The sequence below is a fragment of the Hyperolius riggenbachi genome, chromosome 6 (assembly GCF_040937935.1).
Source record: "Hyperolius riggenbachi isolate aHypRig1 chromosome 6, aHypRig1.pri, whole genome shotgun sequence".
Taxonomy (NCBI): domain Eukaryota; kingdom Metazoa; phylum Chordata; class Amphibia; order Anura; family Hyperoliidae; genus Hyperolius; species Hyperolius riggenbachi.
The window spans coordinates 322,365,997-322,379,724 of NC_090651.1; the positions used below are offsets into that span (position 1 = coordinate 322,365,997).

Below are 13,728 nucleotides of genomic sequence, written 5' to 3' on the forward strand. Positions count from 1 at the left end.
CTGCTGCTGCCGAGGCGGGCTTGCTTTCCGGGTGCTGAGGGAGTGTCGTGACAGGACCCTTCTGCATCCCCCCTGATCCCGCGTGGTGGCACCACTAGCTGGGCTGATGCGCTCTTGTCCTCCCTCCCTTCCATCAGTGTCACCCAGTGGGCCGTAAAGGACAGGTAGCGACCTGTCCCAAATCTGCTACTCCACGAGTCCATGGTCACGTGGACCCGCTTGCCCACAGAGTAGTCCAGGAAACGGGCCACGTTTTCCACCGCAAACTTGTGGAGTGCTAGGATCGCGCTCCTGCTGAAATAGTGGCGACTGGGGACTTGCCACTCGGGGATGCCAAATTGGAGCAGCGTCCGCATGGCGCTCCCCTCCTGCACCAGGGAGTAGAGAAGCAGCTGTGATGCCATGGCCCGGGCCAGCAAGCCATTTAGTTTGCGGATCCGCCTGTGGCTTGGAGGCAGAGGCTTGGTCAGACCCTGAAAGGCGTCGCTCAGCAGGGACTGACGACGCTGGGATGCAGGGGAGACAGAGGAGAGAGACGAACACTGGCTGCCAGCCTCAATGTCTGTGTCCTGAGCAGCCGAGGTGGAAGAGTGCTTGCGTGCTACTACTGCTGCTGCTGTGGGGGATTCACGACCCTGAGGGAGGGAGGATGCTGCTGCGCTGGTGGGCCTTCTGCTCTCAGGAACCCCTGCCAGCAGTGCCTGCTTCCTCTTAAAGTCCGCATACTCGCGGCAGTGGCGGCTTCTCAGGTGGCCATGGAGGGATGAGGTACCCATCTTGCTCAGACTTTTCCCACGGCTCAATCTTTTGCTGCATAACCTGCACACCGCATACCTTTTGTCATCAGTACATTCCTCAAAGCAATCCCACACTGGTGACTTTAATTTACTGCGGCCCCCACTAGCAGAGGGTGCAGCGGAGCAATGTGTGGTAGTAGTTGCCGGGGGTTGCATGGTGGTGGTGCCGGCTGAAGCAGTGTCCTGTCTACTTCCTCCACGCCCACTGCTGCCGATGCCCCTGCCCCTGCCTGACATATGGCGATATCCTTGCCTAGGCCGAGGTGACTCGTCATCCTGCTCTGACCATTCTTCCACGGACTCAGCAGGCTGCACATAGTTAGGGTCCACAACGTCGTCATCATCAGCAGCATCATCATAATCCAGCTCTTCCTCTGACTCCCCCGTCTCCTCTTCTGTCCCTACATCCCCAGACACAGACCCCTCTTCTTCATCACCAGAACTCAACAAAGCTTGTGATTGTGGCCCGATCTCAATCTCTGCCACATCAGTCCCCAGTAAGTCCTGAGCTTCTTGCATCAGCAGGTTCCCAGATGCCGGACTGAGGGACAGAATGCTGTCATCCTGGGAGGGCTGCTGACCAGTGGGTGCTGGGGTGGATGTCACAACAAGCGTGGGATGTTGGCTGCTGCTGCTACTGCTTGGAGTGGTGCTCACAGTAGAGGTCTGGGAGGAAGTCATGATGTCCATGAGTACGTCAGGTTCCATTTGCTCAACCACCACACGGGGACCAGAAACTTTAAAATATTTGGACAATGGCGTCCGCTGACTCGGCCCAGGCTTTGCTGCCCCCTTTTCTGCTGCATCACGACCACGTACAGCTGGGCGTCCTCTCCCTGGACGTGGAGCAGTCCCAGAAGTGGCTGAGGCAATTGAACTCCCTTTCCTCTCACCCCGCGAAACCCTGCCAGACATGTTGCTAGTAATGAATCACTGGATGCAGTGGGCACAGTACAAGGTCACTGAAGGATGCAGTGGGCACAGTACAAGGTCACTGAAGGATGCAGTGGCCACAGTACAAGGTCACTGAAGGATGCAGTGGGCACAGCAGTGGGCACTGGATATACAACTAGGTCACTGAAGGATGCAGTGGGCACAGTACAAGGTCACTGAAGGATGCAGTGGGCACAGTACAAGGTCACTGAAGGATGCAGTGGGCACAGCAGTGGGCACTGGATATACAACTAGGTCACTGAAGGATGCAGTGGGCACAGTACAAGGTCACTGAAGGATGCAGTGGCCACAGTACAAGGTCACTGAAGGATGCAGTGGGCACAGCAGTGGGCACTGGATATACAACTAGGTCACTGAAGGATGCAGTGGCCACAGTACAAGGTCACTGAAGGATGCAGTGGGCACAGTACAAGGTCACTGAAGGATGCAGTGGGCACAGTACAAGGTCACTGAAGGATGCAGTGGGCACAGCAGTGGGCACTGGATATACAACTAGGTCACTGAAGGATGCAGTGGGCACAGTACAAGGTCACTGAAGGATGCAGTGGCCACAGTACAAGGTCACTGAAGGATGCAGTGGGCACTGGATATACAACTAGGTCACTGAAGGATGCAGTGGCCACAGTACAAGGTCACTGAAGGATGCAGTGGGCACAGTACAAGGTCACTGAAGGATGCAGTGGGCACAGTACAAGGTCACTGAAGGATGCAGTGGGCACAGCAGTGGGCACTGGATATACAACTAGGTCACTGAAGGATGCAGTGGCCACAGTACAAGGTCACTGAAGGATGCAGTGGGCACAGCAGTGGGCACTGGATATACAACTAGGTCACTGAAGGATGCAGTGGGCACAGTACAAGGTCACTGAAGGATGCAGTGGGCACAGTACAAGGTCACTGAAGGATGCAGTGGGCACAGTACAAGGTCACTGAAGGATGCAGTGGGCACAGCAGTGGGCACTGGATATACAACTAGGTCACTGAAGGATGCAGTGGCCACAGTACAAGGTCACTGAAGGATGCAGTGGGCACAGCAGTGGCCACTGGATATACAACTAGGTCACTGAAGGATGCAGCGGCCACAGTACAAGGTCACTGAAGGATGCAGTGGGCACAGCAGTGGGCACTGGATATACAACTAGGTCACTGAAGGATGCAGTGGGCACACAAGGATGTCACACTGTGTAATGAGATGCTCATATGCCAGCGAGCGAGCGAGCAGTGGGCACTGGGCACGGCACAAGGTCACTGACAGAATGAATGAACAGCGCTGGCAGAGAGTGGCGGCGCCGGCGGTGTGACTGGCTGCCTGCAAATAGTACAAGTGTATAAGTGTCACTGGAATATACAAGTGAACACTGCAGCTGCACTAACCTGCCTGCCTGCACTCTACACACAGATAATCCCCACTCCCACTACACTGCAGCACTGAACCTGCCTGCACAGCACTACACACAGTTAAATAATCACTAGACTCCCACACTCCCACTACACTACACTGACTACAACTAACTACAGCAATCACTCACTGACTAGCTAACTGTGTACAGTAAAAGAGCAGTGTTAGCAAAAAAAACGCTTTGTTTTTAACACAATAAATGCACTTGCTCAAACAACAATGGCCTGGAGATAATCCTCTCAGCACCACAGTCTAGCAAGGACAGAGCTTTTCCATCATGGCCGCCGCTTTATATTCAGGAGGGGAGGGCATAGCTCCCCTCCTGTGATTGGTTGCTAGGGCCTGGCTGGGGCACTCTGATTGGCCTGCAATGTGTCACTTCCGCATAATTTGACGCATTTCCGCAAACCACGACTTCAGCACCGGGTTTCACGAGCGTGAATGCGGATTTCTGTCCGCATTCACGCGAAGCCGAAGTAGATTTTCGTGGTTGAAAATCTATTCACGGATTTTCGTGTCCGAGGCGGAATGCGTCAAAATGGTCGTGAATCCACGCGTAAGCGTGATCACGACCTGGCAGTGAGCACCACTGGTGGATAAGGGCTCTGCCTCTGAAACAGGAGACCAGGGTTCAAATCTCAGTGAAGCTGCACCTATTTTGTAGGCGACTTTGGGCAAGTCTCCCTAAAGGTGCGTACACACATGCGACTATAGTCGTTTGAAACGATCGTTCCCCGATCATTTCAAACGATGATCGTTTAAAAAAAAGCAACCAACGATCATTAAGTCTAACGACGGACGAGCTAGATCGTTAAAAACTAACGATCTAGCTTGGCGGATTTTTACCAACGACGATCATTTGCAAAAGTAGTACATCGTTGGAAACGGTTGTTCGTACTAGGCTTGACATGCGCATTTCGCTATTTCTCCATGAAACTTCTCATTTTTATGCGCAATCGCAATAGTTGCTTTATGTGATGTAACGTTCGTTCTAACGATCAGATCGTTACACACATTTAAAAACTAACTTTACTTAGGTCGTTCTTTCATCAATTAAAAGTTCGTTTGTCGTTCTCAGCGAACGATCGTTGTCGCATGTGTGTACGTAGCATAACTTTGCTTCTGCCTATAGAGTGTACCCTAGTGGCTGAATCTCTGGCGCTTTGAGTATGCCAGAAGAGAAGCATGATATATATGTTATTTGTCTTATGTGTGAATAGGGCCTTACTGGCCACAAGTCTCTACGTGATAGTGTAAATTTAATTGACAGTGTCAACAATGTGGTTATAATTGTGTGAGGCAAGACTTCCTGTATGTAAATGAGGCAGTGGTGATTGGCCAGTTGGTGATCACAGCTGCACACTCCTCAGTTATTCTTCAGCCTTTATCTTTTTATTTTTCTTCTGCTTCAGGTAGCCGTTATCTCTGGAAATTTTGAGTTGGGAGAGTTAATAAAGAGCCACAGAGACTCTGATGTAGGTGAGTAATGGTTTGTCATAAATATTTTACATAAAAAGTTGTCTCATTGATTTCCCATGTTATACAGCACCAGCATATAACCTTGATTTACAGCGTATATATTTGTGGCGGTCATTGAAGGAGCTCATAAACTACTTTCCCTTTCACAAACACAGGATAGCGAGCGGAAGTTTGGTCAGTTAACCTGGACAAGGCCGGATTTATACTTTTTCCGCCCCTAGGCCAGCTTTCTTGCAGCTCCCCTTCCATGTGCAGCACCCCCTCCTATTCCTTGTGCAGCCCCCTTTTCTATGTCTAACATTCATATACAACAGCCTCCTTCTGTTATATACAGGTCCCTTGGGCAGCAGCTCCCTATTTCCATGTGTTGCTCCTTATTTGCAACCTCTGTATTCCATTTGCAGCCTCCTCTTCTATATGCAACCAGGGCTGCCATCAGAAATTTTGGGGCCCCTCACACATCGTCAGGCCTGGGCCCCCCCCCCCCTGCCTAGGCCCACCTACTGGTTGCTGTGTCCGCCCACTAGCCACCACACACCACGTTTGTGTGCAAAGTTAGCAGCGGCAAAAAATGTGCATGGCTCCGACACTGAAGAAAGCGGCATGCACAGCGTGATGCGACAAAACGTGGGCGTGACCATGACATGCTGCGGGTGGAGCCAAATACTGGTAGTCCCCGGTTAACAAATGAGATAGGGACTTGTAGGTCCATTCTTATCCTTTATCCGTTCTCTTTTGCCCCCTCTTTTCTTCCTGTGCCTCTTTTGTGTCTGTCTCACCTCAGTTTGTGCCTCTTTTGTGTCCCTCCGTGTGACCTCATGTTCCCTTCTCATCTTTTTTCTCCCTGTGCCTCTTTCGTTTGCCTCTATTCCCCCTGTGCCTCTTTTATCCTCCTGTGTTACCTCTTGCCCCCCTGCCCTAGCTAGGTATAGGTGCCACCAGTAAAGGTATCCAGGAAAAGTTCCCCCCAGTATAGGTAGCCTGGTGTAGCTGGAGCCCCAGTATAGGTAGCCTGGTATAGCTGGTGCCCAAGTATAGGCCAGCAAGATACAGGTGCCCCAGTCTAGGTATTCAACTATAGTTGGTGCCCTGGTATAGGTAGCCTGGTATAGTTGCTCCCAGTATAGGTAGCCTGGTATGGGTGGTGCACCAGTATCGGTAGCCAAGTATAGGTGGTGCCCCAGTATAGGTAGCCAGGTACAGGTCGTGCCCTCAGTAAAGGTAGCCAAGTATAGGTGGTGCCCCAGTATAGGTAGCCAGGTATAGGTGGTTCCCAGTATAGGTAGCAAGGCATAGGTGGTTCCCAGTATAGGTAGCAAGGCATAGGTGGTTCCAGCCCCAGTATAGGAAGCCAGGTATTAGTGGTAGGCCAGTATAGGTAGCCTGTAGCCAGATATAGGTGTATCCCAAGTATAGAAAGTCCGCTGTAGCGGGTTCACTCATCTGCTCTCCACGTTCAAGCGCTTATGTCACTCTTCTCTCAGTGCTGGAATGCAGTGTGCTGATTAGTAAGCCACAGGCCCGCAGCCAGCACATGCGGCCCTTCCAGCACTTTGGGAGGGGGGCCCAGGGCCTCCAGAAGCCCTGAACCCCTCACTGCAGTGTCAGTTGTACCCCTCTGATGGCTGCCCTGTATGTAACAATCTCTCTTGGATGTCCAGCCACCCCTTTACCAGCTGCCGCCCAAGGCCCGGGCCTTGTTGGTCTTTCCAGAAATCCAGCCTTGAACCTGCCAAATTGGCTTTTGTAGGGGATTAAACCAGAATAGCTGAAGGAAACACAGTTATAGGCAAAAAGGGATTAAGATGAAATGGAGCTTTGTAAAGTGAACCTCCAGACTAAAAATCTACCCAGAAGCACTGAAAAGGCTTGTATTTTCTTTAACAGTTTCACAGCATCAGAACTTTGTTTTTCTTACCCAAGCCTCATTTTTAGCTGCATAAAAGCTAAGCTCTGCCCCATCAAAGAAATCTGCCAAGGCATTTTTCCGTTGATGCTTTGCAAAGCATGATGGGATTTCTGATGTTGTTCTCGTTCTGCTGTTTTAGTGCATTTTTTTTTTTAACGTTTTGAATTTGAGATTTGAAGCCCAGCGTGCCCAGCTGGGGGGGGGGGGGGGGGGTGATCAGGACACGGGACAGTTGGAACTGTGTCTCATGCTTCCTGTCACCTCCTTTCAACCAAAAAGATGGCTGACCCCCATGTAAAAGATGGCTGCCCCCATGAAATCACAAACATTTGCCTGTTCTTTTAAAACAGGGTGGGTAAGAGATTATATTACCTATCTATTTTAATTAACATAACTAATGCAACTTAATAACAGTATGTTTGTTTAGGCTGGAGTTCCTCTTTATGATTTGGTGGGGCTAGCATCCACTAGGCCCCTAGACTCTCTCCATGCACTAGGCAACTGCCTAGGTTGGACTTGTGGATGATCCGGCTCTGCTAACAGAGCTGGACACAATCGTTATTGGACAGTGCTCTTCTTGTGTCAGAGAGGACCCAGGCATTTTTCGCAAAGGAGGCTGAAGGCAGTGAATTCACCAGATCCTGGAGGGGGCAAATTTAGTGACATCTAAGGGCCACCATTGACTCTGAAGGAGCTCCGCTGTAGTCACATGACCACTATTTTCAGTCATGTAAAGGAATTTAGAATGTGTTTATATCACCACTTGAACAGTAGGTGAAGTCTTTGGTTTATTTTAGATACATTCTTGGCATTAAACTTTAGCGTTTGCCACATGTTGGGTCTCAGGACTAATGTTTTCACTTTCTTGTAAGTAACAGTAAGTAATCCGCTCTATAATCTTCTCCAGTGCCCTTCCAGGAATCTCCCTCCTATGCGGTCCATCGCCGAGAGGGTGGCAAAGCTCTCTCGGTCCCCCATGTTCTTCTACGTGCCAATAGTGACAATAGCCTCTCACTGCCTGACTGGATGGTCTTTTCCGCATCCACTGCCAACACTGTCACTCTGCAGGGACAAAAATCCTCAGGAGGAACGCTGAGAAGCTCCAGTAGCCCACGTGGGGCGCGAAGCCGGTCACCATCACGAGGGCGCCACACGGAGGAGTCAAAAAAGCAGCCACGTGGGCGTCCCAGGTACTATCAGTTTAATATTAAATAGCAGTTTCTTGTCTACATTTGTATGTTGATTTTGTTACCTTGATTTATCAGCAGAGATAAAAAGCGTGAATGAGTCTGTGGATTACTGCAGGTGATTGCTTCAGACATGCAGTACATTCTGCTTTGTGGAGCTAATTATTCATGCAGGAATAGGGGAGTTACTAGCAGGTTTGCGCTCCGCAACTCGAAATCTGCATTCCGAATGAAAAGGAACCATTAAACTTGCGGCAATGGCAGGGGGGTTAAAGTGGACCCAAATTAAAAATACAAGATTTCAGGAATAAAATCTATTTTCTAAATTATAATAATAAATAGCAGCTTTTTTCAGCTGCATGATGACACATAAAATATTTTACATTTATTGGAGGAACTCCTCCCTTCCTTTCATATTGCCGGGACAGAATCCGGCAGACTGGTGGAGTAGGTGGTGTCCAGCAAAGGAGGAATTGCTAATGGCTGCCACCTGTATAACCCTAGTTATGCAAAGAGAAGGGTGAAAAGCATGCACTGAAATGCTCATAGGCTTGAATGAGTGTTTCTTTATCTTTGTATGTGTTAGAGTTGTGCAACTAAATATTTTGAAGTAGAAAAAATGTTTGGTTTGGGTCCGCTTTAACTTACCCTAGTTATCGCCTATTGCAGATGCGCTCCACGTCATGTTCTATCATGTCCTGCCTCTCCAATACTTCCTCTTTCAAACCCAGAAGGAGAAAGTATTGGAGTGATGTGGAAAGTGATGGAACGCGACGTGGAGCGATTCGGCTATAGGCAGGGACAAGGGGGGCTTAACCCCTCTGCCGTGGCCACAAGTTTAAAGCCTCATTTTCGTTCGGAATGCAGATTCTGAACTGCAAAGATGATACCTGCCAGTAACTTCACTATACTTGCAAGAATAATTAGCTGCACAAAGCAGAAAGTATTGCATGTCTTGCATGCAGATTCCAAACTGTGAATACCTAGTTACTGGGCTAGTTGTGCTTACACTCCCTTGTAGACATGCAGAGCTTGTTGCAAACTAAAGTGAAAAGATGATTCACTATGGCATTCAATCACATAGTTGAAATAAAACATTGAATGTTAATAATTCACTCAATGTATTTAATTGCAATCCTGGCTACATGGCTCAGTTTGGACTATAGACAATTCCCATTATCTTGAGTTAGTAATAAGCTGCACAGAGAAGGATTCCTTCATTATTTCTCTGGTTGCACACATACATTGATCAAGTGATTGCAGCAGGCAGTACTCTCACTCAGCTCACACTTTTTGTTGGGGACTCTATGGAATGCCTGTGTTTTACTATATGCACATACAGTGGGATTAAAAGTTTGGGCAACCTTGTTAATCGTGATGATTTTCCTGTATAAATCACAGTGATACCTGAGATGTGAAATTAAGTTTATTGGATTTACAGAAAGTGTGCAATAATTGTTTAAACAAAACTAGGCAGGTGCATACATTTGGGCACCACAAAAAATAAATGAAATCAATATTTAGTAGATCCTCCTTTTGCAGAAATTACAGCCTCTAAACACTTCCTGTAGGTTCCAATGAGAGTCTGGATTCTGGTTGAAGGTATTTTGGACCATTCCACTTTACAAAACATTTCTAGTTAATTCAGGTTTGATGACTTCCAAGCATGGACAGCTCTCATTAACTCACACCACAGATTTTAAATTATATTCAGGTCTGGGGACTTAGATGGGCATTCCAGAACGTTGTACTTGTTCCTCTGCATGAATGCCTTAGTGGTTTTTGAGCAATGTTTAGGGTCGTTGTCTTGTTGAAAGATCCAGCCCCAGTGCAGCTTCAGCTTTGTCACTGATTCCTGGACATTAGTCATCTGCTGATACTGAGTGGAATCCATGTGTCCCTCAACTTTGACAAGATTCCCAGTCCCTGCACTGGCTCCACAGCCCCACAGCATGATCGAACCACCACCATATTTTACTGTAGGTTGCAGGTGTTTTTCTTGGAATGCTGTATTATTTTTCCTCCATGCATAACACCCCTTGTTATGCCCAAATAACTCCATTTATGTTTCATCAGTCCACAGCACCTTATTCCAAAATGAAGCTGGCTTGTCCAAATGTGCTTTAGCATACCTCAAACAGCTCTGTTTGTGCTGTGGGCAGAGAAAAGGCTTCCTCTGCATCACTCTCACATACAGCATCTCCAGGGCCGGTTCAAGTAACAATGGGGCCCTAGGGCAAAATTAGCCTGGGGGCCCCCCAACAAAAACCCCCCGACCAAAAAGCGTCATTAGAGGCCCTATGTTGCAGCCAAACTTTTTCCCTGGGCCCCTAAACTGGCTGCTGACCCTCCCCCAATCACCTCCCAACTTAACAGACGTTGAAGAGTCCCTGGGGAGCAACAGCTAAAATGGGGAGGGACATCTTGGGGGCCCCTATAGGCTCTGGGGCCCTGGGGCAGCTGCCTATTTTTTCCTATGGTAGCTCCGGCCCTGAGCATCTCCTTGTGTAAAGTGCACCGAATGGTTGAACAATGCACAGTGACTCCATCTGCAGCAAGATAATGTTGTAGGTCTTTGGTGCTGGTTTGTGGGTTGACTCTGACTGTTCTCACCATTCGTTGCTTCTGTTTATCCAAGTTTTTCCTTGGTCTGCCACTTCGAACCTTAACTTGAACTGAGCCTGTGGTTTTCCATTTCCTCAATATGTTCTTAACTGTGGAAATAGACAGCCGAAATCTCTGAGACAGCTTCCTGTATATTTCCCATAAACCATGATGGTGAACAATCTTTGTCTTCAGGCCATTTGAGAGTTATTTTGAGACCCCCATGTTGCTTCTCTTCAGTTAAAAGAGGAGATAAACTTACAATTGACCCCCTTAAATACTCTTTCTCATAATTGGATTCACCTGTGTATGTAGGTCAGGGGTCACTGAGCTTACCAAGCCAATTTCAGTTCCAATAATTAGTTCTAAAAGTCTTAGAATCAATAAAATGCCCACATTTATGCACCTGCCTAACTTTATTTAAACAATTTTTGTGCACTTTCTGTAAATCCAATAAACTTCATTTCACTTCTCAAATATCACTGTGTGTGTCTCCTATATGATATATTTAACTGACTTTTTTTTTTCGTAACAACCAACAATTTAAACAGGAAAATCATCACGATTAACAAGCTTTCCCAAACTTTCGCATCCCACTGTATTAACAAATTTATAAAGAAACTAAACTTGAATACCTCCCAACTTTATTGAGATAAGAAAGAGGGACACTTTTAGACACACCACGACCCTAGTCACAAACACCACAGAGAATAAGCAAAAAAACAAACAAACGTAGTTTTCTCATTCAAGCAATACTGGTCCGTTCTTCCCTTGTTAATTTTTCTACAAATTAACACTTCAAAAGAAATGAATCAATTTAATGTATGGTAATAAATTTTAGTCAATTAAACACATTTTTTTCAGTAGAAAAATACATACTTTATATTAACATAGATCAGTACTTCAGTCCTGAAAGAGGGACAAGTGAGGAAGGAAGAGGGACAGAGGAAATAGGTTCTCAAAGAGGGACTGTCCCGCTAAAAAAGGGACATTTAGGAGCTATGAACCTGAGGTGACAGAGATATGGTTATTTATTTTCTACAAAATAAATGCACATTTTCTGGCTGTCTTGCTGTTCCCTCCCTCTAATACTCTTAAGGTGGCCTTTCTGCATAAGAAAGACTTACCCTTCCTGCAATTAGTATAGAATGCCATCGCAAGGCTGTTAACCACTTGAGGACCCACCTTTTACCCCCCCTTAAGGACCAGCGCTGTTTTAGCTGATCTGTGCTGGGTGGGCTGTGCAGCCCCCAGCACAGATCAGGGTGCAGGCAGAGCGACCAGATCGCCCCCCTTTTTTCCCCACTAGGGGGATGATGTGCTGGGGGGGTCTGATCGCTCCTGCCTGCCTGGGTGTTGCGGGGGGGGGGCACCTCAAAGCCCCCCTCCGCGGCGAAATTTCCCCCCTCCCTCTCATCCCTGTCCCCCCTGGCAATCTGGGCTGCACAGGACGCTATCCGTCCTGTGCAGCCAGTGACAGGCTGTCCCCTGTCACATGGCGGCGATCCCCGGCCGCTGATTGGCCGGGGATCGCCGATCTGCCTTACGGCGCTGCTGCGCAGCAGCGCCGTACAATGTAAACAAAGCGGATTATTTCCGCTTGTGTTTACATTTAGCCTGCGAGCCGCGATCGGCGGACCGCAGGCTATTCACGGAGCCACCCGCCGTGAATTGACAGGAAGCAGCCGCTCGCGCGAGCGGCTGCTTCCTGAATAATTAGCCTGCAGCCGGCGACGCAGTTCTGCAGCCTGGTCCTGCAGCTGCCACTTTGCCGACGCGCGGTATGAGTGCGCGGTCGGCATGTGGTTAACGAGCTAACCCATTGCCACATAACACTAACCCTGAGCTCACTCCACTGGCTACCGATAAAATGGAGAATTCTGTTTAAGATTGGCTTACTGACATTCAAATCCTTGCACAATCTGGGCCCTGGATACCTGAAGGACTTGTTGCAACTGCATCACACCCCCCACAATCTTAGATCAAAAGGACGCAACACCATGGTCACCCCCAGAGTCCACCTCAAAACCTTTGGAGACAGAGCCTTTTGTCATGCTGCCCCTACACTTTGGAACTCCCTGCCACACCCAATCAGGACAGCTCCATCCCTGGAAGCATTTAAGTCTAAACTGAAAACCTACCTCTTCAGTCTGGCATTCATGAACATCTGACTATCTCCTCTGTAACACAACCCAGCCTGCAACCCTGTATTAATCTGAGACACAACTATGCGCTTCGAGTCCTATGGGAGAAAAGCGCTTTACAAATGTTATTGTATTGTATTGTATACATCTATAGATTTGGTGGCCGATCAACCACCCAATTCAGTTCAATCCTACTGCTGCTCTCTCCAGTCCTGTGATAAAAAACACACTTCGCATAGGGCAATATTGTTCAGACTTTACAATCCCAAGCAGCTCCAGTGTCTTGTGCTCCCCAGGTGTCACACAATTGTGTATCCCTCGTCCCCTCTTACTAGATGCTCACCAGATTATAACCACCTCAGCTCTCAGGTGGATCTTACACACATCAATATATTCACTTGCTATGTTCACTTGCTTCTTGCAGTGCTGGGGCCCGGGTTCAAATCTAAGCCAGGGCACTAGCTGCGTATTCTTCCCGTGTCTGTGTGGTTTCCTCTGGGCACTCCAGTTTCCTCCAATGTCCTGCGCGTGTCTACAGTATAGATGATCTTGCTGATTCCCTCCCTCTTATACTCTTAAGGTGGCCATACATCTATAGATTTGGTGGTCGATCAACCACCCAATTCGATAATTATTTTCGAATCGGATGAAAATTGGTGCCACTAAAAGCATGCCTGATCAACGATGCAACCAATTTCATGGCAAAATTGTCGTTCCCCACCCCCCATGCCCCGTGCAGTTATACTTCACCTGTACGGTGCCCAGCGCTGTGTCTGCACAGATTTGGGCCCCGCAGATTTGGGCCCCATGTGGGTGTGACCGCCCCATGTGCTATAACTCAATGGGGGGAAGTGGGGCTGTACATGTACACTATGGGGCGTCACGAGGCCTATTGCCGGAAGATTTCATGCTGAAATCAGTCAGGAATTGGCCTGTGGTTTATGGCGGCCAACAGATCTCTCCCTGTTCAGATTAGATCAGAGGGAGATCTCTCGCTTGGTCGATCGGATGCCAAAATCGCCAGATGTATGGGTACCTTTTGCCGCAGACCCTGGACAAGCATGCAGATGAAATGTTTATAACTAAAGTGTGAATAGTTTAGCCACACACTTGTTTCAGGTGTTTGATTTAGACACCTCTGTTGCCAAAGAGACCAGTAGGACTGCCAGGCAACTAGCAATTTCTGAAAGGAAATAAATATGACAGCCTCCATATGTCTCTTACCTCAGGTTCCCTTTCAGTTTCTCCAAATCAC

The 13,728-nt window shown here is 48.2% G+C and overlaps 1 protein-coding gene across 5 annotated transcripts in view; it reads left to right on the forward strand.

Annotated features, from left to right (window-relative positions):
- SHANK1 (SH3 and multiple ankyrin repeat domains 1) overlaps positions 1-13,728 on the forward strand; it is a 656,518-nt gene that overhangs the window by 384,251 nt on the left and 258,539 nt on the right. For all 5 annotated transcript variants that reach the window (XM_068241408.1, XM_068241411.1, XM_068241409.1 and 2 more), the window contains 2 exons: positions 4,563-4,629; positions 7,446-7,728. In XM_068241408.1, the coding sequence (XP_068097509.1) occupies positions 4,563-4,629; positions 7,446-7,728 (350 nt within the window). The remainder of the gene's footprint in view (positions 1-4,562; positions 4,630-7,445; positions 7,729-13,728) is intronic.